The sequence below is a fragment of the Neoarius graeffei genome, chromosome 10 (assembly GCF_027579695.1).
Source record: "Neoarius graeffei isolate fNeoGra1 chromosome 10, fNeoGra1.pri, whole genome shotgun sequence".
NCBI classification, from domain to species: Eukaryota; Metazoa; Chordata; class Actinopteri; order Siluriformes; family Ariidae; genus Neoarius; species Neoarius graeffei.
Window position 1 is genome coordinate 86,354,741 of NC_083578.1, and position 25,573 is coordinate 86,380,313.

Here is a 25,573-nt window from a genome sequence, read left to right on the forward strand (position 1 = left end):
CATGGATCTGGCGTTGGAGAGGTAGAGGCTTGGCAGTGGAGGTTTGAGTGGCTGTTTTCTGAGCTTAGTCAACAGGCCAGCTCTGCAGCCTCGCTTTTGCTTCCGATAACAATCCACGGAGACCCCGCTGGTCTCACTATCTCGTCCGGAATGTTGTGCATGCGATGGAAATCGCTACAAACCGTCATTTTCTGCTGGAAACCCATGTCCAGTAAGTCCATACGGTTGTAGTGGATATTGAAGTCCGGTACAGACGAACAACACGCAAAAATACACACAAAAAACATGCACAGGTAGGGAGAGCTTGTAGCCGCAGCCGTTGTAGTAGAATTGTATATAGTAGGGTTTTCCAGAAGAAAAGGTAGAAGGCGGAAAATGGCGTTTGACCGACAAGATGGCGTCTGTCACAATCTGGATCGGCTGTGACGTCACATGGAAGTGCTCCATAGTGCCCGATTTCAGACACAGGGTTGACCAACATCTGCTAACGTAATCAAGCTGGAAGTTTTGATGGCAGTCATTTAAACTTGGTTTTGTGCAATACTTCGTTTGGAAAACAGTTTTCAAAATGGCGGCACTGACACCTGGCTGACACTTGACGTTTCGAAGTCTCGCGAAGATCGCGCGGATAAGCGACGCCTGCCGTGGATCAAACGAACTAAACTCAACACGGCTAAAAACCGAACAGGCCGATAAGTATAATATTTAATTGCAATTAGTTGCCAATACAAGTCACAATATAAGGTTACTAAAACCGAAAACGTAATTGAATAACACGATAATTAAGAAATAAAGCAAGTTTAAAAATGACTTCAGTTCTCCTTTAATGTGAAAATAATCTGCTCCTTTCACTTCCTGGTTTATGTTTCACAGTTCAGCTGTAGGCATTTAAATCAGGGCTGTCACTCGATTAATCTCACACTTTTTTTAAAATCTGTTCTAAAATGTACCTTAAAGGGGATACTTTCCAAGTTTTTGGAGAGTGCACAAATCTGCTTACTTTATGTATGTGGCCAGGTCAGGATGGATAAGGCTGGCTACAACAAAAATAACTTTTATTCCCCACTGCATCTAAAAAATAAAGTAGAATTAAGTTTGTAATTTTGAGAGTTTAGCAGAATGTGTTATTTACCAGCTGGGAGGTCCGTATCGTGACCAAGGTCTTGAAAGTACTGACCGACCTTAAGCTGGTAAATAATTTATTTTTTTCTTTACCAAATTCTAACAGAAAACGAGAGCGCCCGAAAGGGAAAACCGAGCCGAGCCGCCATTTTGAATCTTCATTCACGGCTGTAACGCAAATTGCTTCGTCCTCGGTATACAAGTGCACTTCCATGGCAGGAAAAAAAAAAAAAAAAAAACTACATTTTGCCGCCTATGTAGTCCCCTATTTATACAAATAGTCATTCAGGATTCAGCCATGTTTTTGCTCGGCGTTAGCAACAGTTAGAGGTTTTTAGCTTTCTCCTGAAATGTTTTCTTTTATTTCTTCTTCCTCAGGGTAGTAAAACTCACTTTCACTGTGAACACTGTCGTTATCACTATCCATGCTGTAAAATTAATGCTATTCTCCTGAGAAATGCTGGCAAAAATTGCGACTGTTTTTTTTGTTGTTGTGAATGAGCAAGTCACCAGAGGTCCATAACCAGCCAATCAGAGCGCAGGATTTGATGGAAACCGGACCGCGAAAAAACCCCCAAATAAATTTGTTAAAGCACACAGCTCAGAAAGAGGTTTTGCAGTAACTCGCTGGTAAAATACAGAACATTCACGGGCAAAAACTGCATTTATAAACAGTCAGAACGCAACAATACAAGTTGATTCTGTACATAAGTGCACTTCACCACGACTTACGCTGACCAGCTAGTCACTGCATTGCTCGCGCTACATCACTTCCTGATTTCCCAAACTACACGGGAGGGAGGGGCACAGAACATGTTAATCTTGCATCATTATCGTGCTAAATTCGCCAGCCCTAATTTAAATACAAGCAGCTAAGCTGGTGGGTTTCCTAAGAGCATCTTAACTAGGAGAGAGTGAGTGTTCGTTGTTCTGCTCGCTCTACCATTTAACGCGACACTTTTGGGGAAACTCAGACCTGTTCGTTTCCAAGGTTTCACACAGCACCTGACCAGCATTGCACCAAAGCAGAACTTTTTAAAAATTCAGTATCTAGCCTATTAATCACTTTGTAAACTCCAAACAGTGATAAATGATTACATCACCACCACCCCATGCATAAGACTGCTTCTATGAGGATGAAGGTTGTCATGGCGATCTCATTTCTCATGCAGCTGAATTATGTTATAAAATGCCTCAAAAATAAATTGCCATTATTGATGATCCAGTCCACATCTTCATGAGGAAGAATTCTTCTCTCTATCTTGATGTATTTCCTTTTGAAACAGGAAGAAGGGCGTTGTGTTGAATTGCTTGACTGATTTATACAGCAGCCAATAGCGTCCAAGATACACCACACCCACACCCACTTTACACCAAAGTGAAGCATGTCAGCAGGCTACAAAATACCGTATGGAGAACACAAGACACGCCTCACAGGGCGGGGCATATTTATAGGATCCGACACTACGTTCACGCTGCAGGCTGAAGTGACTCAAATCCGATTTCTTCGCCCATATGTGACCTGTATCCGATCTTTTATTGACCATATGAACCACACAGATCCGATTTTTTCAAATCCGACCCAGGCCGTTTGGATATGTGGTCCTAATTCCGATTCCTATCCGATCTTTTCATATGCGACTTCAGTCTGAACCGCCAGGTCGCATTCATCCGACTTACACGTCATCAACAAGCCACAAACGTCACTATTCTGCGCTGAAGTAGGTGGCGGGTCTCTCAAAAAAAGTTACAGCAACATGGCGCATGACATCAATGCGACTCCGCACCCACACGTTCCTTTGAACGGAGGTTGCAGTCACTACCCCGCAGAACGCCTGAGCTAAAACCCTTGCCCTCTTCCTTCTCAACCTCCTCCTTAACGTCAGGCTATTGTGCATGTTCTGGCTCCGTCGCAACAACAACTGCATCATCGCCAGGTACTCCATGCTGGCTACTGTCATACACAGGAAACTTTAGGTTACTTCCGTAAACACTGGCCATGCTCACTGCGTGTGACGTCGTCGTATCCTGCAATGCACATGCGGAACACTTTTAGGTCGCTTTTCGTTCATACTGAGGATCACATACAAGTCGCATATATTTGTTAATGTGAACGACCTCACAAAAAAATCGGAATTGAGCATTAAGCCTTGCAGTGTGAACGTAGTGCTAGACAGCGCTGAAGTGGAGGATTATGATGGAAGTTGAGATGTGAGATTAAGTGCCGTCTCCTTACCAGTGTGTGATGGCGGTGATGACCTGACTCGCGTAGGCCACGCCTTTCGAGCATCTCTGTGTGAGCTCCTGAACACGAGGCAACAGAGACTGCAGCAAGTCGGAGTCCTCCGCTTTCACACTCTGCAGCAGAGCTGTCACACACACACACACACACGATTTAACACATTTACAACACAAGGGCAGTTTACTGCTAATGAATATAGAGTAGGAAGATGCGCGCGTGCGTTACCCTGCTGATTAGGAGCAGGCAGCTGCGCAGTTCGGTTCTGCAGGTCTGTTAGAGAGTCCGTGCGCAGCTGCAGGAGGCGATGGAGGAAACGCAGCTGCAGCCTCTGGGACACGGCCTGAGAGAACAACTCCTCGGGCGCCTGGACAACACAAACACACAAATACCAGCGCTGAGTGACGTATTACATGATCCAGACCCGAGTGTTTTACTGCGAAATACACCACTCGTATGTATTTTTCATCCGAGCGCCAGCCGGGACATGGAGAACCAAAACCGTGACATAAATCTCTGTATGTCACTCGCGAAGAAATTGATGATAAATTTGGGGACTTTGTTTGTGAATGTGTTGATATAAGAAAAAAAAAATAAAAAACACCACACACGTTGGCTTGAAGATATGAAGTTTATCTTCTCGTGTTGGAAAACTTGCATTTTTCATACGAAATACATCACAGATCTGAGTGACATATATATACACTAAGTAACTTTAAAAACGCACAATGGAATTCAACACATCACTTTAGATCCATGCATATATTTGAAATTTATGATATTGTATGTAATGCACACACATCTTGAAACATCGATAAAGGACATTTATTGTCAAACTCAAGAATTAATTCACAATAAAAAAATTCAAAGTGACAGTTGGTCCATGTTCGGACCGTCATGCTGGAGATTCTGGGTCTGTGTCGTCCAGGGGTCTCAGCAGCAGTGACTGAGGGTGTCAGGAATCTGTCACGGAGGTGAGCTAGCCTGATGTGCTGATCCTGAACTGGCGTCGTGACTCGAGGCTGACCAGGGCGTGGACGATCCCTGGTGCTCCCTGTCTGTCTAACGCTGACTCAAACGGGAAATGGTCGAATGATGAACACCGAAGTGCCGGGCGACCTCTGTCTGTGTACTTCCGGCACGCAACATCCCGATGGCCTGTTCACGTTGATTTTGGCTTAGGCGTGGCATCTTCAATAATGACAATTTTCCCATCATTTCCCCCGGGTATTTATAGGCAAGATTGTGTGTGTACAGTGTATGCAAAATTTGTTTGAAAATTAAAGCCTGTCCATGTCATTGACTACCCGAGTCATATTGTACGTTATTGAGTACAACTCCCTTAAATTCTGATTTGAGCACAGATTTGGAACTTATTCGGGCGGAACGAAGTTATTTTTCCATTGTGATATATTTCTTTTCTTCTTGAGATAAACTCAGCACAAATTCAGCAAGTTTTATCAATGTGCGTTTTTAAAGTTACTTAGTGTATATATATATATATATATATATATATATATATATATATATATATATAAATGTTATTGACCAGCTGGGAGGTCCGTATCGTGAAATACCGTGACCGAGGTCTTGAAAGTACTGAGCGAGGCCCTCTGGGCCGAGGTCAGTATTCAAGGCCGAGGTCACGGTATTTCACCATACGGACCGACCTTAAGCTGGTAAATAATATATTTATTTTTTTCTTTACCAAATTCTAATAGAAAACAAGAGCGCCCGAAAGGGAAAACCGAGCCGAGCCGCCATTTTGAATCCTCATTCACGGCTGTAATGCAAATTGTTTCCTCCTCGGTATACAAGTGCACTTCTATAGCAGGAAAAAACTACATTTTGCCGCCTATGTAGTCCTCTATTTATACAAAATTGAGTCATTCAGGATTCAGCCATGTTTTTGCTCGGCGTTAGCAACAGTTACAGGTTTTTAGCTTTCTCCTGAAATGTTTTCTTTTATTTCTTCTTCCTCAGGGTAGTAAAACTCGCTTTTGCTGTGAACACTGTCGTTATCACTATCCATGCTGTAAAATTAATGCTATTCTCCTGAGAAATGTGAAAATAAATGTTGACAAAAATTGCTACTATGTTGTTTGTTGTTGTGAACGAGCGAGTCACCAGAGGTCCGTAACCGGGGCCGTACCGTAGGATACAGACCCGCTCGCCAGCCGATCAGAGTGCAGGATTTGATGGAAACCGGACCATGAAAAAAATAATTAAATAATATTGGCTGGTGTTGAGTGGTATATCAGATATATTCCATTCAGCTAGTAAGATACTGAACGAGTCAGAGACGAGTAGTTGAATGGAACATATCTGATGGACCACAAAAAAAAAAAAAGCCAGCCAATATTATTATTATTATTATGCATACACATTCCTTTTGGCTGTTCAATGCGTCTTTCTCTTTCAAAATTCTCTCCAAATCTTCCGTATTTAACGAAGCAAACCTGGCGGCCATGTTCGTTTACAAATTGTCCCAGTCGCTCGCTAGCTTGGAAGTTTTACGTCTCCAACGTGTGACATCATGTTGTCTTGACAACCATCCATGCAATATCGTAAACCGTATTCAACGCTCATTCTCCATTGGGTAGAGTGACGTAATACACGTAGGATAAGCGATACGCTAACAATATTGCATGCTATCAAACCAAATGAATGAAACCTGCTAGAAGGGAATAGAACACATTTTTATTCCATCGAAAAAGTGTCCTGTGTGTATAATAATTCCTGATATTTCACTCCCAGTGTTTTCCCGCTGACTCGATGCGTGTTGTCAAAATGGCGACTCGGTTCACAATTAAAATTCTTTTCATTCCCTTGCGTATCACTCGTTCACTTCATTTACTTGCGAAATGTATACATTCAACACTTGAAGATGAACGTCATATATTTGCAAAATTATGTAAAATCCTCTATGTATGCACAGCTAACCAAAAATAACATTAAAAACATTTCTCAGACACCGGCTGAACTCTTAGGCTACGTTCACACTGCAGGCTGAAGTGACTCAAATCCGATCTTTTCGCCCATATGTGACCTGTATCCGATCTTTTATTGACAATATGAACGACACAGATCCGATTTTTTCAAATCCAACCCAGGCCGTTTGGATATGTGGTCCTAATTCCGATTCCTATCCGCTCTTTTCATATGCGACTTCAGTCTGAACCGCCAGGTCGCATTCATCCGACTTACACGTCATCAACAAGCCACAAACGTCACTATTCTGCGCTGAAGTAGGCGGCGGGTCTCTCAAAAAAGTTACAACAACATGGCGCATAATCACGGGCGCAGATAGAGGGTGGGACGGGTGGGATTCGTCCCACCCAGATTTAAATTCACCTCGTTCGGTCCCCCCCACTTATAGGGAGGAAAAAACGTCTATGCTGTCTTTCTTTGTATAAGGCAAACCTCACGGAAAAATCAAAAGTCTAATTACCATTCGGTTTATTGAGGTGCACAGCAGTGTATACATAGTTGCAACAACTCACATAAAACAAAGACTGATATTCGGTTGGTTGAGCTGCGCAGACTGCACAGGTTGCGAGCTCGAGCTTGGTTGCTATGGTAACCCACAACGAGTTTGACAGGCATATCGGGGTTGGTTTGCTGGCAGCTTTGTCCCCCCCAGTTTTTTGTCCCCCCCCAGTTCAAAAAACGTATCTGCGCCTCTGCGCATGACATCAATGCGAGGGACGCTTCGGGCTGTGAAGGTTCTGAATCTTCTCAATGGAAGGACGCAGAGGTTAGGGAGCTGATTTCCATTTGGGGGGATGCAGCTATTCAAGCTAGATTGGATGGGTCATACCGCAACCGGGCGGTTTTACTTCCGTAAACACTGGCCATGCTCACTGCGTGTGACGTCGTCGTATCCTGCAATGCGCATGCGGAACACTTTTAGGTCGCTTTTCGTTCATACTGAGGATCACATACAAATCGCATATATTTGTTAATGTGAACGACCTCACAAAAAAATCGGAATTGAGCATTAAGCCTTGCAGTGTGAACATAGCGTTACTGATGAGCTTGATCACACGAAAGTTGATCTCAGAGCACAAATCTATTGGAAATGAAATAGAAAGTATTGACAGAATAGCTACTATACGTCACCATGGCAACCCTGACTGTTAAGTGTTAAATGGTTCCGGAGTTATGAAACTTTTTTTTTTTCCCCCGTAACACAACCATCCCTAAGTGCTTTATTTCTCTTCCACCATCGTGATTCGCCAATGCTAACAATTTATATAAATTAAAGAATGTACCACACGTTTATCCATTTATAGTAATATTTTTATGACGTGGTATGTCCGTGAAACATTCCTGTTTACTTCCTGTTCTCGGTTATAAACAGTCGTTCCCTCTCCAGCATCTCTTTTAACCAGTAAGGAAAAAAATAAACCTGTTCCTAGAGAAACGTGTGAATAAGGAAGGGATCATTAATAAAACCACGTGGTGTGTGAGAGACTCACCGTGTAGAGCGGGGTGCAGAGACTCTGACGGACGGCCTGCAGAGCCGGAGAGGTCATGCGATACAAGGAGAGCTGATCCACCGCTAATCTCTCGCTGCATCATACACGAGATAGAGAACATCACAAACATCTTAAACCTTTATTTATTCAAATCACGGTTCGTTTCCCAACACTAATGAGTATTCGATATTACATCGTACAGATGGTGATGATGTTTTACCCGTCTACAATCCTGCGGTCCAGAGCAGACACACACACAGAGTTAAACAGCTTGGCCTCCTGGGACACGGAGTTACGGAGCTCATTAGCAGAACGGATCACGCCCACAAACCGTGGGCTGAGCTTTTCCCGCACAAACTCGCGCAACTAACAGGAAACAAGACAAAACTTTATTAATCCCTTGTGCCAGAGGTTACTCCATAAACAATACAAGTTAAAAACAAGATCAGCTGCGAGTTACTGCTCATTTACGAATGTTGACTTCAACAAATAATGAACCCTGAAACGAGTAAGTAAAGAGCAGTGTGTCTCCCCAGGGGTTTCAAACAGCATCCTGGTAAACCGTCACTTTAAAATAGCATTTTGCTTCTTGAAATAGCGTCAAAATCCACCTTATATGTTCTGTAAATACATTCAGTCGGTAAACAGGAAGTCGATGTGTGACAGACCTGAAAACGGTCGACATGGTATAGATCCCCAAGCTGAAGCTCGGTACCAAATATCAAGCAGTTCTGATTTGTAGTTGCTGAGAAAAAAAGTGTGACGGAAATTTTGTAAATCCACCTTATATGTTTCGTAAATACATTCAGTCGGTAAACAGGAAGTCGATGTGAGACAGACCTGAAAACGGTCGACACGGTATAGAACCTGTGTTTTCTCTCCCCCCCCAATCTGTCCCTCTGAGTTACATGTCGGTCCTGGGATCGAGATGCTGACCTCTTCTGCCCCTCGGACCTGCCTGATCCATCCTGGTGCCCTGTGTCTGGTCGGAGTTTTATTGCATCGCTCCTGTGAAGGACGGCCCCATGAGGACAGTTGAGGGTTACGCCTGCAGGACGCTCTGGACTAGTCTGGCTAACGCGACTTCAAAGCTCTGCGAGCATTTGGTCTGGCAAAGATATTAAGCCCAACCGTTTCCCAGAGCCCGTGGTTGACCCGCCTCCCTGAAATGCCTCAGTTTGCTACTGGTCGAAGCCAGAAAAGGCTGTGACGAAGCTTAAACCAATCACATCACTCTTTCCTCTGACGTATGTGACGCGACGGGGCTAACTGGTAGATTAAACTCTTACCGAAGCCGGTCGGGAGCAAGGTGAAAACGTCCTTCCTTTCAATAAATACCTCCAGGGCTGCTCTTTGCTCCGTTTTCAATGAGAACTTGCTCCATGTTCGTAATGTTTCTAGTGAATGAAGCGCTTCCGGCATAGATTCTGTAAACAATCTATGGCTTCCGGTCGCAGTTCTACTACGTCACTGCCTTGAACACGCCTCTACCCAGGGCCGTTGGAGATGCTCAAAGTTGATTGGCTCCCGATTTTTCGGGAGCTTGGAAGAGCTGGAGATAGCCTGCCTGGCCAGACTAAGCTCGCAACAGGCCCTCGTGTTGCGTCACACTTAGGATGGGCGGGCCCAGGCTAGCTCTGGACTCTTACAGTAATGCTTTTATGGCTGAGGACTACAGTTGACTTGCTAACTTTAGGACTGCAGTTGTCATGAACAGTTTTGCACTCAAGTTTCCATCAATGAAGAGTTTATAACATCAACGAAACTGACTTCATGTTAAAACTGTTAATGTTATAGTCATGTTGTCTGTTGTTGCCCAAATGAGGATGGGTTCCCTTTTGAATCTGGTTCCTCTCGAGGTTTCTTCCTCATGTCGTCTGAGGGAGTTTTTCCTTGCCACCATCCCCACAGGCTTGCTCATTGGGGATAGATTAGGGATAAAAATTAGCTCATGTTTTAAGTCGTTCAAATTCTGTAAAGCTGCTTTGCGACCATTTTTATTGTTAAAAGCGCAATACAAATAAACTTGACGGTATAGAACCCCAAGCTGAAGTTTGGTACCAAGAACCAAGAGGCTATGATTTGTGGTTGCTGAGAAAAAGGGTGTTTCGGACAGACGGCGATACGGAGATAAGAATATACGGACAGAGGTAAACCAGTATACCTCCACCCCCTCCTTTGAAGCAGGGGTATAATAAACAATGCAAAATAAGAACCATACAAGAAGTAAACGCCTTTAAATAAATAAATAAATAAATAAATACACCAGTGCCTAATAGAATAACAATAGAAATACTGTAGATTACATCAGAGGCTAAACTAAAAACTACACTGGAAATAGAAAATGCAAAAACCAGTGCTGAGATGGTTAACGTTCGAACAATAGAAATAAGGCAAGTTATAGAAAGAAACAAACCTAAATAACTTGAAGTACACAATACAGGGCGTCCCAAAAAATGTACTCACTCTTTAAATTACAATAAATGCATCGTTTATTGACTTAGAGCTATGGTTAAATGCATAAATAGATAAACGCATGTTTACAAATGTTCAAAGATGACCACCGCGTTCCAAACACAGCCAATATGGCGGACCAATGGATTCAATGTAAGTTTTTTTTTGGGACACCTGTAGAAAGAAGAAGAAAAAAAAAAATTGCACATGATAATGGAATGGAATGGAAAATAATATTTCATGTGCCGAAAGTAAATATTGCACATGATGTTGGGGGGAAAAAAAACAAAAAAAAAACAAATACTGCACGTGATGTTGGTCGGTATTACTGTCCTGATTGATCAGCTGTCCATCTTACAGAAGAGGGGGATGAACAACACGGCATCGTTTAAACCAGTGTTTCGCAAAGTGTGGTCTGCGAGAGACCTCAAGTGGTCCGCGAGGTGATCTACAAATGTAGTCAGCGTTTTCAAGATAAGCTAGCGCGGGGGGGGCAATTATTTTTTCCATGGGGCCACATGAGAAACGGAAAATTTTGTGGAGGGCCGGACCAAAAGGCTGAACTAAATTCTGCATAATATTAATTGTATTTCTTTATATAAAGCAGTAAATAACATTGTTTTTACAAGCCGCTAAGACTGGTAAGAGTATGGAAAAAATGAGGTTGCCTTACAAAAAATGTCATTTATTCAATCAAATTTCCCAAAACAATGGTTAACAAAATGTGAACGTTTGTACCTTTTTTTTTTCAGTCACATTCACCGCAAAACACAATAAAGACATCACAGTATTGTCTTTCTACTCCAAATATCAAGCAAGATACATCATATTATAATAATGATGCTCACATTTGTAATCTAGTCTAATCACCTCATTTGGTGTTTTTCAGTTTTTTATTTGTTCAGTGAGAGAAATCTCGTCTCTGTTGGTCTTTAACGAGCGCATCAGAGTCAGGTTGAATGTCTGAGGTGGAGATGCGAAGCACAGCTGACAGATGATCATCAGTCGATTCGGTGTAGGAATCAGATCTACAGATCGGCTCGGGCTCCGGCGCCTGCTGGTGACGTCACACTGTGTGATTGGCTGGACCGTTTGAAGGATGACGTACAAGTTTGTGGTTGGTCTGGACAAATTACAGAAGTAGTCCTCGCGGGATTAGGTTTCGTGGGATTTCATGTCATGTTCATGTCGCGCGCATTGCGCTTTTGTTGAACACAACTTCAAAATGCACATTCGGTCCATGCATGAGGTAAAATTAGAAAATACATTTATTTTGTAATTTCTAATTAACCTTACGCGGGCCGGTCAGAATGAACCAAAGGGCCGGATGCGGCCCGTGGGCCGTAAAATGCCCAGGTCTGAGCTAGCGTATGCTTTGTAACATTATTAGAAAGTTAAATTTATCCAATCTTGTTTTTAACGGCAATCAAACGGGCCTGTAATTTCATCATTATTATTATTTAAAAAGCGTTCTGCATCTGAATTTGCACCACATCAAATTTGTAGTGTGTACGTGCTCTTATTCCGCCTCTCGTCTCTAGGCAACAGTCACCTCACAAATCTCTGCCTCACAGGCAAACAGACCTGAAAACAAGCAAACGAAAATTCTGAACATATAATAGGCTAATCCTAACTAGCTCGTGTTCGTGGCGATTTTTTTAATTTACTGAAAGTGAAACAACATAGTCTGGTTAACACCAGACCATATCACAAGTGAAATATGGTCTGGAATCCGCCTATTGGATTTCTCGTAGGGGAGGTGTGGTTTACGATTGTCAACGGCCGTTTATTGGACGTTGCGAATGTCTATCATTTGGCGTATACGTAGCCCATGGCCAATCATGGCAGTTGTACCCGGTGACGTAGTTAGAGCGACGAAGAGGAGAAGGAAAGAGAAAGCAAAACAAAAATAGGAAAACAATGGCACCGAACGATTACTGCCGTTTGTGCAAGACAAATACGAGAGAAGCTGGACCCTCCGTCCAGCTTGATCGAAAGTTTGGTTCGTATCGCTCGCCGCCATGTTAAATGTGATCCGTAAACAGTCCCAAATAAACTACAAGCTTCCGTTTGTCGAGTAGTACGCGTCACCGTCTTTCCACCCCTCCCCACTCTCTGATTGGCTCCCTAACTCAGGCGAGCCTTTAGACCATAGTTTCCATGCTGTCTTTTCAGATCGGAACGATTGTGCAAAGCAGCATGGGATTTCCCAGGCTAGAAACAACAAGGATGGAGAAGTGAAGTTGTTCATGCATCAGAACGAGGAGCTCTACAACCAAATGCATGATTTTCAGCACTGGTTGGGTTGAAAACTAAAAAGCGAAACCGAGTCAATGTGGCCCCCAATCTCAGATTAAAGCTGTCCAGCTTGGAACCAGATATTAAATCACTGATGCTTAGTATGCATCAGCACCACTCCTCCCATTAAGAAAAAAAAAAAAGAGTCAGTTTTGAGCAGAAGACAAGCAAGTGTAATCTGTTAAATCTAAAATTTGTTTTGTTCATTTCAGTTCATTCGTGTTCCTCCTAATTTTGAACTATTGATATGAAATGTTCTGATTAACTGTTTGCTGAATTTTAAACCTCCATACTCTAGCCTTTAAAAACCACGGAGGATATGGAATGGATAGGCCTTTAATATATTTAGTTAACCATAATTTTTTCAATTAAAAACACCTAATAGTGCACATCTCTGTATGGTCTCTGTCACTCCGTTCAGACTGCAACCTGAAACGACCCATATCCGATTTGTTGTGAAATCCGATTTTTTTGTTAGGCCGTTCACATTACCAATTATATGAGACTTGTATGCGATCTCCAATATGAACAGAAAACGACCCAAAAGTGTCCCGCATGCGCAAATTGACACGTAATAAGCACATCTACGTAATACGTAAACAAAAAAAAGCGCACTCTTCAAGTTTGCAAGTAAAGCATGGAGATGAGGCGAGACCTGGCGATGTGGTTTTTGTGGCGGCGGCGGAACTCGCACAATAATCTGATTAATGTGGGCAGCAGACTAATGAGACCGAAGGTGTCAAATTACTGGAAATTTCCAGAACAATCTTATAATCTTGTAATACAGGATGGTTTAACATCCAGGTCCCTACCAAATCCACCATTAGCTTGATCAATTCTATAAAAGTCTATTTAAATTCTGAAAACTGTACAAATGTCGTTGTTTTCCACCAAAGAGGCAGGATTAGCCAACGCAGAATAGTGACGTTTGTCTCTTGTTGATGACGTGTAGGTCGTATGAATGAATGCGACCTGTCCGGTCAGACTGCAGTCGCATGTGAAAATAACGGATATGCATCGGAATCAGGACCACATATCCAAGCGGCCTGGGTCGCGTCTGAAAAAATCGGATCTGTGTCGTTCAGATTGTCAATAACAAATCGGATACAGGTCGCATATGGGCAAAAAAATCGGATATGGGTCGTTTTAGGGTGCAGTCTGAACGTAGTCTGTGTGTGTGCGCACGCGTGTTGTGTGGGGCGGGGGGGTGTTGACAGGTGGTCCCTGAAATTTTTTTTTGGGACAAAGTGGTCCTTGGTCTGAAAAAGTTTGAGAAATACTGGTTTAAACCGATAACTCGATTCATCAAAGTGTCAAAAGTCTGATGTGGGCTTTAGGAAATATGATGAAATACGCTTTCCTGAGATATTTTACCGGTGCCACAAGAAGACTTACAAACTCCAGTTGAAATCAGACGAGTAGAAATGTTATTCGAAAACATTTTAAACTGTAAAATGCTGGATTTATAAATTTTTTAGTAAATTATTTATTTTGTAGACATTAAACATGCATTCGGTGAAAGTAGACACGCCGCCCCACCCCCAAGGTTTGTGGTCTCTTAAAGTTGGGTAGGTAAATCGCACTCATATTCCTCAAGCTCCGCCCACAGGACCTGAAGTGTCTATAAGATGACTGATGTATCTAAACACAAGTCAGCATTCCGGACCGGAAAGCAGTTTTCCAAACGATACACTTTAATACACTTTGCCAAAACCATGGCTTAATCCACTGTTTATCACCTCATCTGGCGACAGGTGATAAGTTTATCCCATCGTGTGTTGTCTGGCGTTGTTCACATTTCATAAAAATCGCTTCTTCTGTCTCAATTCTTCACCGATTTTTATTCTTTTTGGGCAGGAAGGTCAGTCTGCCTGGGGTGCATATACAGCAGCTTCTACCTAGATTTGCATAATTGCAATTAATAATGAAGATATGGAGTAATTAATCAATCCCTAACGAGCAGTTTCCACACAAATCGCTTCTTCTCCCTCAATTCTTCACCGATTCTGATTCTTTCTGGCATGAAGGTGGGGGAACCTAGGGTGCATAGAACTTCTACCCAGATTTGCTTCATTACAATTATTAATGAAGTTATGGACTAATTAAGCCTTAATGAGCAGTTCAACAAAGAAAAATCACTTCTTCTCGGTCAGTTCCTCGCCGTTTTGGATTCTTTCTGGTAAATAGTTCAGTATTCCTAGGGTGGATGTCGCTTCTATAGCGTGTATACAGCTTGCAACATTTATTGCGCAAGGAAGGTGGCCCACTTTAGATCGTTCCTTCTGGACTAGACAGGGCCCGAGTGAGCTACGCCCTCATTGACTGACTTATTATTACGTTCTACATATCTTATTTGTACGAGAAAAGGAAAAAAAAAATGACAGTTGAACCTTTGAATAAATTAATGAACCTGCAGGGTTTTTTTTTTTTAATAAAAGTGAAAAACTTTTGTTGGCAGTTTGTTAAAAACCTATAAATCACTATATACATATCACATCACAGAAATGCCTTTAAGTATTGTGAGATATACATTTTATTTACCAGCTTAAGGTTGGTCCGTATGGTGAAATACCGTGACCGAGGTCTTGAAAGTACTGAGCGAGGCCCTCTGGGCCGAGATCAGTATTCAAGGCCGAGGTGACGGTATTTCACCATACGGACCGACCTTAAGCTGGTAAAGAATATATTTATTTTTTCTTTACCAAATTCTAACAGAAAACGAGAGCGCCCGAAAGGGAAAACCGAGCCGAGCCGCTATTTTGAATCCTCATTCACGGCTGTAATGCAAATGGCTTCCTCCTCGGTATACTAGTGCACTTCCATGGCAGGAAAAAACTACATTTTGCCGCCTATGTAGTCCCCTATTTATACAAATAGGAGTCATTCAGGATTCAGCCATGTTTTTGCTCGGCGTTAGCAACAGTTACAGGTTTTTAGCTTTCTCCTGAAATGTTTTCTTTTATTTCTTCTTCCTCAGGGTAGTAAAACTCGCTTTCGCTGTGAACACTGTCGTTATCGCTATCCATGCTGTAAAATTAATGCTATTCTCCTGAGAAATGCTGGCAAAAATTTATAAGATTTTTGATAATCGTATAAATAAATCTTATTTAAAAAAAAAAAAAAGTTTACAAAAAAATGCTACTATGTTGTTTGTTGTCGTGAACGAGCGAGTCGCCAGAGGTCTATAACCGGGGTCTGTATTGTAGGATATGGACCCACTCGCCAGCCAATCAGAGCGCAGGATTTGATGGAAACCGCACCTCGAAAATTTTTTTCATATTATATATATATATATATATATATATATATATATATATATATATATATATATATATATATATAATAAATTTCTATATCCCCCCCTACAGGCTGATCCAAGATCCACTGCTGGTTCTGTCCAGCTTCCCCCATCATCAAATCAAAGAACAGCAACATTCTTCAGAAAGTTCAGACTCCAGGAGTTTGGTATTGAACCAATATCAGGGTTTTGATGCCAAACCCGTGCAGAAGGGAAAGAAAAGTTGCAGTAAAGAGAAGGAAAGCATGCAGACACCCATACCTCTGAGTGAACACGCACGAGTTCGGTCTTCATGCTGGAGTTTCCTTTGATCAGACTTCGTATCTGTTCCTGTCTGATGTCCTGCGCCACACACACACACACACACACACACACACACATCAGAAGTAGTGGAGACAGCAAACATGGGAATTCTGGAGTATTCCTGTGTGATAACTCATACACGTGGACGTGACATTGTTTAGAACTGCCAGAAAATGAAGTACAGAACACCGGCCACTTTACATGAAGGACAAGGAGGAACCAGTGGAACTGCTCATTAGGAGCAAAACACTTAGAGCAATTTTTCCCCCCTGTCCAAAAATCAATGGTGGATCCTGTGGGGACTGTTTTGGCCCGGATTAAAGATGTGAGGAACACTGCTACAACCACAGTACAGGTTCTAGATAGCAGAGTACCTCATCTGCAGTGTGATAAAAAGGATGTGATGTTTATAAACAGGCTCATGTTCCCTTTACCTCCTTCATGAGGAGTTTATTTTAGACGCGACTGGTTTACGCTGTTCCTGCTACGTACCACGAGCTGCCTGAAGTCCATGATGCTTTGCCACTGTGTGTGGAGGCTCCGCAGAGCCTCGCGTTTCTCTCGGTTCTCCAGCTGGAGCTGGGCACACTGTACTCGCACGCTGTCTCGCACCGCAGCCTGTCTCACCACCTGCAGCTCCAACTCAAACACACTCCTAACACACACACATTATATATATATATATATATATATATATATATATATATATATATATATATATATACACACACACACATACATACATATATATATATATATATATATATATATATATATATATATATATATATATATATAAAAAAACAACAGAGGACTTCAGGTCCAGGGGGGAGGAGCTTAATAATAAAACAAAAAAGTTAGGATTTAACAAGATCCTGCTAACGTTATCAGCAAATACTCAGCATTTCTGAGGGAGGAGAGGAGCGTGAACTCACCGGGCCGTGGGGTTAACGAGATCGTCCTGTCCCAGAATTCTGAGCCGGACCTCCTTCGTGAGAGCGCCGAGATCAGCGTGGAGTCTCCGAGCTCGACTCCGAACCTCCACCAAGCGCATGTAACACTGTTCCACCTCCTCCCATGCAGACTACAAAACATGCACACACAGGAACATCACACACAAACACAACGACGTTAGTTACAAGAGTGCTCCGAGAGTGCAATGTCCCTCGCTGGCAACGATGCCATAACTCAGGTAAAATGCAACTCAGCCATTCCAAGGTGACTTCCGTGACGAAAGCTACTCAAATTCGGTTGAAGTCAATCTATGGCCCATAAATTCCAGAACAAATTTAAAATATGTTATGCATTTATTTCATGGACATTATACAGCTCCTTAGTATAGCCAACATTTTTTTCATTTCTAACTACATTTTCATACAAAAAAAAAAAAAAAAAACAACAACAGGAGGAAAATGTGACTTCCGTGACAGCTACATCCTCAAAAATATTGACTCAAGAAATGTTTTATCCAGTTCGTAGCCTTCTGGGAGAGATGTACCATTTGTCTCACACAGTATACCAGGGGGAAGTCTAGAGATTCCTAAATTAAGCAAGCCATCATAAATTAGTAAATTGCTGACCTTGGAGAGCACTGGAAGTCTGTGACTTCCGTGACCGAAAAAAAGTGACTTCCGTGACGAGTACCTCCACCAGTATGAAACAAAGTGCAAAAGTTGTATCTATTTATTATTATTTATTTTTAAACTCCCACATAACAATGCACAGAATAACGTGGTCCTTAGTTCAACTTGGTGAACAAAGTTTTCCAAAATGTTATCAGCTGCAGATCCTTCGGTTTGTATGCAAGATAAAATGTCATTTTGTATGCAAGATAAAATGCATTGGCATCTTTGGAGGGTGCTCCAAGGGGTGTGTCTTCCATCGTCATGGTAACAGTACTGGAGTGACCGATCCCTGTGATTTTTCATATATATTAACTTCAGATATATATCTTTGTAATGAGCTGCAGTTTTTAACACCTGGTGAGATTTGAAAAAATGACTATGATGTGTAGGTTAGCTTGGAATGGCTGAACTGAATTGAATGAAATTGCAATATGCGTATTACCGACATATAATAAAGAATCCTGTCAAGTTTCATGAAATTCCTCCAAAAATTGAGAGAGGAGTTGATTTCAGAACACAAGTACCCTTCCTGGGATGGACGGACATCGCCACGACATAATCCCCTCTTCGGGCCTTTCGGTCAGCGGGAGATAAAAATTGTGAGAGGAGTTGATTTCAGAAAGCGAGCACACCTTGATGAAATTGCCAAAGTACAAGTTTGTTAATAATCAAGGGCATAACGCTGGTAAAATTTGCCCAAATTAAACGAAATTTCAATATGCATATAACTGTCATATAACAAAGCCTTTTGCCAAGTTTGGTGAAATTCCTCCACTAATTGTGAGCGGTGTTGATTTCAGAGGAACGTACACCCTCATGAAACTGTCAAAGTACAAGTTATTTAATCAATGGTCAAAACTCTGGGAAAATTTTCACAAACGAAATGAAATCGCAATCTGCGTATTACCGTCATATAACAAGGCCTTTTGCCAACCTTCGAGAAATTCGTCCAAAAATTGTGAGAGGAGTTGATGTCAGAAGGCGAGCACACCTTCATGAAAATGTGAAAGTACAAGGTTGTTAATCAACGGCTGTAACTCTGTGAAAATGTGACCGAATTGAACAAAATTACAACATGCATATCACAGACATACAACAAGGCCATTTCCCAAGTTTAGTGAAATTCCTCCCCAAATTGTGAGGAGTTGATTTCAGAAGGAAAACGTACACTCATGAAATTGTCAAAGTATAATTTTGTTAATCAAGGGCTGTAACTCTGGTCAAATGCGACCTAATTTGACCAAATTACAATACAGGGTTTCCCATACATAGACCACTGTGTGGCGCAGCGCCACACAATGGATTCCTATTGCCGCACAATCAGACTCGCGATTTTGAAAAAAAAAAAAATTCCGTTGCGTATCGTTCTGTTCATTCACAGTGCTCTTTCTTCTCGTTCACGCATGCACACACCCACACACAGAGAGAGATGGAGAGGCGTGTACACAGGCCTGCCGTTGCGCATATACCCGGACTGCAAGTAGGCCTGTTAGGCTAATTAAAAATAACGCAGCCTTCCCGATTCGCCTTCCGACCCCTTATTTTAAAAGGTAGCCTCCGTCGTGCTCGTGATGAGCTTTATCACAGCCTTCTTGGCTTCATGAAACGGACATCCCCGAGTCAGGCTATAAACCAATTTTGATGCATACAGTAGCAGCCTGACGCGAGGAACCGGCAAGGGCGCAGGAAGTGGGGTGCTGAGGGCGCTGCAGTGCCCTGTACTGGAGTACTGACGGTGCTGAGCAGGGATGAAACGTTTTAAATCATTACTAATTTCGCCATCTGAGCAATTTTAAAATATCACACAATGAAATTCATATCAGGATATAAACATAATAATGCATAAAAATGACTGATGTGTATTTAAATTTCGTTTTTATGTAGGCTACATTCAGGGATGTGATTTGGGGCTGGTGAAATTATCTGAAAATTTTAGGCGGGGGTCTGGGGGCCACAGGCCCCCAGCTGGTCCAGGGCAGCACCCTGGTGGGGGGACAAGGGGGGAAGCCCCCTGAAGCTCCTGGGTTTTGGGGTTTTCTGACTTAAAAATTGTACTAAAATGGCAAGCAAACACACAAGAAAAAAACTTGTCATGATTAACAAATTCAAGCCAATTTAATGGTCAACATGCAACTCTGACACACACACTCTCTCTCTCACTCGCGCGCGCACACACTCACTCGCACACACTCACTCGCGCACTCTCACTCGCGCTCTCTCTCGCTCTCTCACTCGCGCGCTCTCTCGCTCGCTCTCTCTCACTCGCGCTCTCTCTCTCTCTCACTCGCGCGCTCTCTCTCTCACTCGCGCTCTCTCTCTCTCACTCGCGCGCTCTCTCTCTCGCTCTCTCACTCGCGCGCTCTCTCTCTCACTCGCGCGCTCTCTCTCTCACTCGCGCGCTCTCTCGCTCTCACTCGCGCGCTCTCTCACTCGCGCTCTCTCTCTCTCTCTCTCGCGCTCTCTCTCTCTCTCTCTCGCGCTCTCTCGCTCTCACTCGCGCGCTCTCTCACTCGCGCTCTCTCTCTCTCTCTCTCTCGCGCTCTCTCTCTCTCACTCGCGCGCTCTCTCGCTCTCACTCGCGCGCTCTCTCACTCGCGCTCTCTCTCTCTCTCACTCGCGCGCTCTCTCTCTCTCACTCGCGCTCTCTCTCTCTCACTCGCGCGCTCTCTCTCTCGCTCTCTCACTCGCGCGCTCTCTCTCTCACTCGCGCGCTCTCTCTCTCACTCGCGCTCTCTCTCTCTCTCTCTCTCTCTCTCGCGCTCTCTCTCTCTCTCTCTCTCGCGCTCTCTCTCTCTCACTCGCGCGCTCTCTCGCTCTCACTCGCGCTCTCTCTCTCTCTCTCACTCGCGCTCTCTCTCGCTCGCTCTCTCTCTCTCACTCGCGCTCTCTCTCTCTCGCTCTCTCTCTCACTCGCGCGCTCTCTCACTCGCGCTCTCTCTCTCTCTCTCGCGCGCTCTCTCTCTCTCACTCGCGCTCTCTCTCTCTCACTCGCGCTCTCTCTCTCTCGCGCGCGCGCTCTCTCTCTCTCACTCGCGCTCTCTCTCTCTCGCTCTCTCACTTGCGCGCTCTCTCTCTCACTCGCGCGCTCTCTCTCTCACTCGCGCGCTCTCTCTCTCGCTCTCTCTCTCACTCGCGCTCTCTCTCACTCGCGCTCTCTCTCTCTCTCTCGCGCTCTCTCTCTCTCACTCGCGCTCTCTCTCTCTCACTCGCGCTCTCTCTCTCTCACTCTCTCGCGCGCGCACACACTCTCACTCGCACACACTCTCGCGCGCGCGCGCACTCTCACTCGCGCTCTCTCTCTCTCTCACTCGCGTGCACTCTCTCTTGCGCGCGCACTCTCTCACTCGCGCGCGCACTTTACGCTCGATCACGGACGCTGCCATCTTTCAACTCTGTTTGAAGCGAGCTTACGTACAGCTATCTAACAAGCGCGTTCATTGGTTGTTACAGAGCGATGGGCCAATCACGTACCTCGTTTCATCTCAATGATGTAATTGCGTAAATGACGTAATAACGTCAATGAGATGAAACGAGGTACGTGATTGGCCCATCGCTCTGTAACAACCAATGAATGCGCTCGCTCCAAACAGAGAGTTGAAAGATGGCAGCCTCCGTGATCGAGGCGTAAAGATGCAAATCCGAGGCTGCCATCTTTCAAACAAAGTCGGAACGAATAGGATACGAATGTAGATTTGAGGGAAAAATCGGAAAAATTTTTTTTCAAGTTTTGAGGTGAAAAAAGCAGAATTCCGCGAATTCGCGGAAAAATCACATCCCTGTACATTGTAAGGTCAAAGGTAAAAACTCGTTACTATGGAGATAGGCTGACCAAGGCTATAAAAAATATGATTAGGCTAGGCCTAGTCTGAATTTAAAAAGGGTATGAGAACGTTGTTTTCTTGCATTCAGATATTTTTTTTCCATCTGAAACTACCAAAAAAACCAGTGTTTATCCAGCTGAATATTAAAAATGTTCTCGGGGAGAAACCCCCGATAGGCTAAGGCCGAATCCCATTTCACCCCTTGGCCCTTCCCCTCCATTTTGCGCGTTCACGTGAAGGGGTAGGGGTATCCCAATCCCAGTTAACGCGGAGGGGTAGGGGAAGGGGTAGGGCTTCTGTACCCCTCCAAACGGAGATTTTCCTGGAGCTGACTCCGAACGAAGGGGTTTGAGTGATTTCCCACAATGCCATGCGGATTTCAGCGAGATTTCATGCGGATTTCAGAAAGATGGCAGTTCCCGCAGCGAAAGATTGTCATAAATGTATTTTCTTCATTATTTACGTGTTTTAAGTTGTTATCCAGAGGAAACACGCCGCTTGATTCGCTTTCGAGCTGAGAATGAGCAGCGATTTCTGAAATCCAAGCTGCTGCTAAAAAGCTTTGGGAGTGAGTATTGTTTTCGGTTGCTTGACTGTGTACGTTTTGTTCTGTTATTCTCACTTTTATTGTTTACATGAGTGTTCTGACACCTCATTCTGTCGGATGTGGTGCACGAAGCGCCAAAGATATCCCATTCAGTGGTGTTAGTTAACAAATCACACCCTGCCAGCAGAGATTTCTGGTTCTGCCTCTGGCTCTGACTGTAGCGGCTGGTCGCAGCCAATGACGCATTTGGTCGCGTTTTGCTAACGTAAACGCTGACGGAGGTACGCGATGACGTATGCGATCGTTGAAGGGCTATCCCAATACGTAAGGGTTGAATTTCAAGCCCTATCCCTTGTAGCTCAGTTTCAAGGGGAAGGGCCAAGGGGAAGGGGGAGGGGTAGAAATTAGAATTGGGATTGGGCCGTAATCTCTTCTCTTCATCCTACTTCCAATGCGCACCTGCATGGTTTTCACAGCCTAACTGATATGAGAACATGTTTTCTGGTAGCATGGTGTAGTGGTTAGCGCTGTCGCCTCACAGCAAGAAGGTCCGGGTTCGAGCCCCGTAGCCGGCGAGGGCCTTTCTGTGCGGAGTTTGCATGTTCTCCCCGTGTCCGCGTGGGTTTCCTCCGGGTGCTCCGGTTTCCCCCACAGTCCAAAGACATGCAGGTTAGGTTAACTGGTGACTCTAAATTGACCGTAGGTGTGAATGTGAGTGTGAATGGTTGTCTGTGTCTATGTGTCAGCCCTGTGATGACCTGGCGACTTGTCCAGGGTGTACCCCGCCTTTCGCCCGTAGTCAGCTGGGACAGGCTCTAGGGATGGCGAAAACTAAAAAAAAAATCTTGACCGACCACCGAGCCTCATTAGCTGGTTAAAGTCGGTTAACCTATGAGTTTAACAGGGATGCAAATGGCGCGCCTTTTGGCGGATGCCGCCTTTTTCACGGCTGAATCGTGCAGATCCCATTTTTTTTTTAGGGGGGACGTTGGAGTGTCTGAATAATTTCAACAGCATTTGCTTATTTAGTAATTTTAATACAGAATTTACTCTGATGAAATTATTCAGACACTCCAACGCCCCCCCTAAAAAAAAACGGATCTGCACGATTCAGCCGTGAAAAAGTCGGCATTTGCGCCTTTAGTTTGTGTGGAGAGATATGATCTGCAGTAACATGCATTGTTGGCTACAGACTGAAACATACTTTCAGAATGCACTGGCCAAGGCAGGACTAAACTCCATGTGCCTTCTAATAATAATTAAAAAAAAAAAAAAACAGAATAGTAATTTGTAAGCTAAAAAGCCTGTGTCTACACTTTTCTTTCGCCGAGTGGCAGCTGTCTTCAACTGGGGCGGGAGGGCGGGACATGACTGAATGGGTGTTTCTGATTTGTCAGCTGTCGTCCTTACACCGCATGGCATGCCCCAAGCGTTTACAACACAGAATTCCAGGTTCTCCGCTCCAAAACGATTTATTTATTTATTTTTTTAACCGACAACCAAAAAAAAAATTAACCGGTTGACGTTGATTCGGTCAACCACCGGTCAAACGGTCATCGGTTAACATCCCTAATAGGCTCCAGCTTGCCTGCGACCCTGTAGAACAGGATAAAGCGGCTACAGATAATGAGATGAGATGAGACTCCTGCACATACATCCGCCTCCCTCGCGTACATGACATGGAGATTATTCCATACAACTTCGAACCAACTGAGAAGAGCTGGAAAGACGACAGGATAAGGACGAGTCTGTCGCGCTGGTATTTACATCATTACTGTCGCACAATTAAAACGTGCCAGATCAGGCAGCTGGTGGGTTTTCAAAATAATAAAAACACATGCATGTATTTTTGTGATAAATCCATATTACACTGAGCGCATTTCCTACATAATCCTCACTAAGGTTTCGGACAGCACTACAAAATGGCGTCCTCACTATATAGTGCCCTATATAGTGAGTAGGGAGCGATTTCGGACACAGGGAAAACTTCCGGCTTGATTACGCCAGCATTCGAAAGAGGGCGCGCGCGTCTTTTGACAACGTTGGCAGATGTCGGTCACTTTGATTTCCGCTGTACGTTTTACTCCCGTCCTACGATGTCTCGCACAGGTCTCGACGAGTCTCGTTTACGGCCGTCGCTTTGACATATGGACTGATATATTACAGAGCATATTTCAAACACTCATAACTTGCTATAGCGGCGACAAAATAGCGATCAAAAATGCGTTCCGATATTTAATAAAATGAGAGAAATAGAATTTTGATGATAAAATTTGCCTTCAGTTCTCCTTTAACGACCAAACTGTCCCACGGTGTCCAGATAAAACCTCCTCAATACATCTACACTCTGCTGTCTCCTCATCTGCGCTCACCTGTAACAGACTGCGAACCGGTGGCAGGTCCTCCTCTTCCTCCATGGACACGTCCAGCAGGTGGTTACTCTCATACCGAAACCTACAGTCGTCACAAATCATCGTAAAAAAAAGAGCATTTTTATGACTTCTACCAAGCTTAGAAAACATAAAAATCGTCATTCTTTCATACCCGAGAGCAGAAACGTCACGGTCCACATCCAAAGCTGAGGTTTTCTCCTCCAGCGCCACCTGGTGTTTGGAGGCCAAAGCCTGCAGAGCTAAAAGGATCTGATTGGGTGGGTGGAATCGCAGCACATCCTGAAAATCCAAAGAGTTCAAATGACTGCAATCCGTTAGCTTAAAATAATCTTCCAATAATCTGAATTACACTTATAAGCGCTTGTGTAAGTGTACATTATTACAACAAAAATCTGATTATTTTAATACGTTTCCTGATAGAAAGGACTGTTTAAAAAGGTCAAACAAACACAAAATGGTTTTGCTCTTACATAAAAGCACACTATATTTTATATATCGTATCATTCTAGAATTCGGGGAATTTCACATCTTTCGTTATTTTCCACAAAAGAAATCTTTCTTGAATCAGTTTTGAACAATAATACAAATTATGACAAACTTTCACCGATAGCGATGCTTGATGTACATTCTAGACCCGATTTATCCATAAAACATACTGTAAACTAAACCACGCCCACCCCTCCCCCTACATTACTGGCTGTCTTCGACTCCTGATTCATCTATTCGACTCGAATAAACAGGAAGTGATTCAGTCGAACAATCTGTTTTATTTTTGGGGTGCTTATTCTATTCACGGTCATAAAATCAAGTGTATAGAAAATGGGTGAAATTTCAGTCATTTAAAAAAAAAGTGTTTTTAAATCCATCCTGATGTTCTTGTCAACTCTGTTTATGCCGTTATCATGGATTAAAGCAAAAAAAAAAAAAATCATCTGACTGAAAAAAAAAAAAAGCTCCATGTCGTTGGCCCCTACCATGTCAGCGATGCGTCA

The 25,573-nt window shown here is 43.5% G+C and overlaps 1 protein-coding gene across 1 annotated transcript in view; it reads right to left on the reverse strand.

The window, feature by feature from the left end:
• Positions 1-25,573, reverse strand: part of haus5 (HAUS augmin-like complex, subunit 5) — a 49,085-nt gene that overhangs the window by 3,038 nt on the left and 20,474 nt on the right. The window contains exons 10-18 of the mRNA XM_060932495.1: positions 24,733-24,860; positions 24,561-24,642; positions 17,131-17,279; positions 16,688-16,850; positions 16,154-16,234; positions 8,063-8,208; positions 7,843-7,936; positions 3,590-3,728; positions 3,359-3,491 (exon numbers count right to left, since the gene is read on the reverse strand). Coding sequence (XP_060788478.1) covers positions 3,359-3,491; positions 3,590-3,728; positions 7,843-7,936; positions 8,063-8,208; positions 16,154-16,234; positions 16,688-16,850; positions 17,131-17,279; positions 24,561-24,642; positions 24,733-24,860 — 1,115 coding nt within the window. The remainder of the gene's footprint in view (positions 1-3,358; positions 3,492-3,589; positions 3,729-7,842; positions 7,937-8,062; positions 8,209-16,153; positions 16,235-16,687; positions 16,851-17,130; positions 17,280-24,560; positions 24,643-24,732; positions 24,861-25,573) is intronic.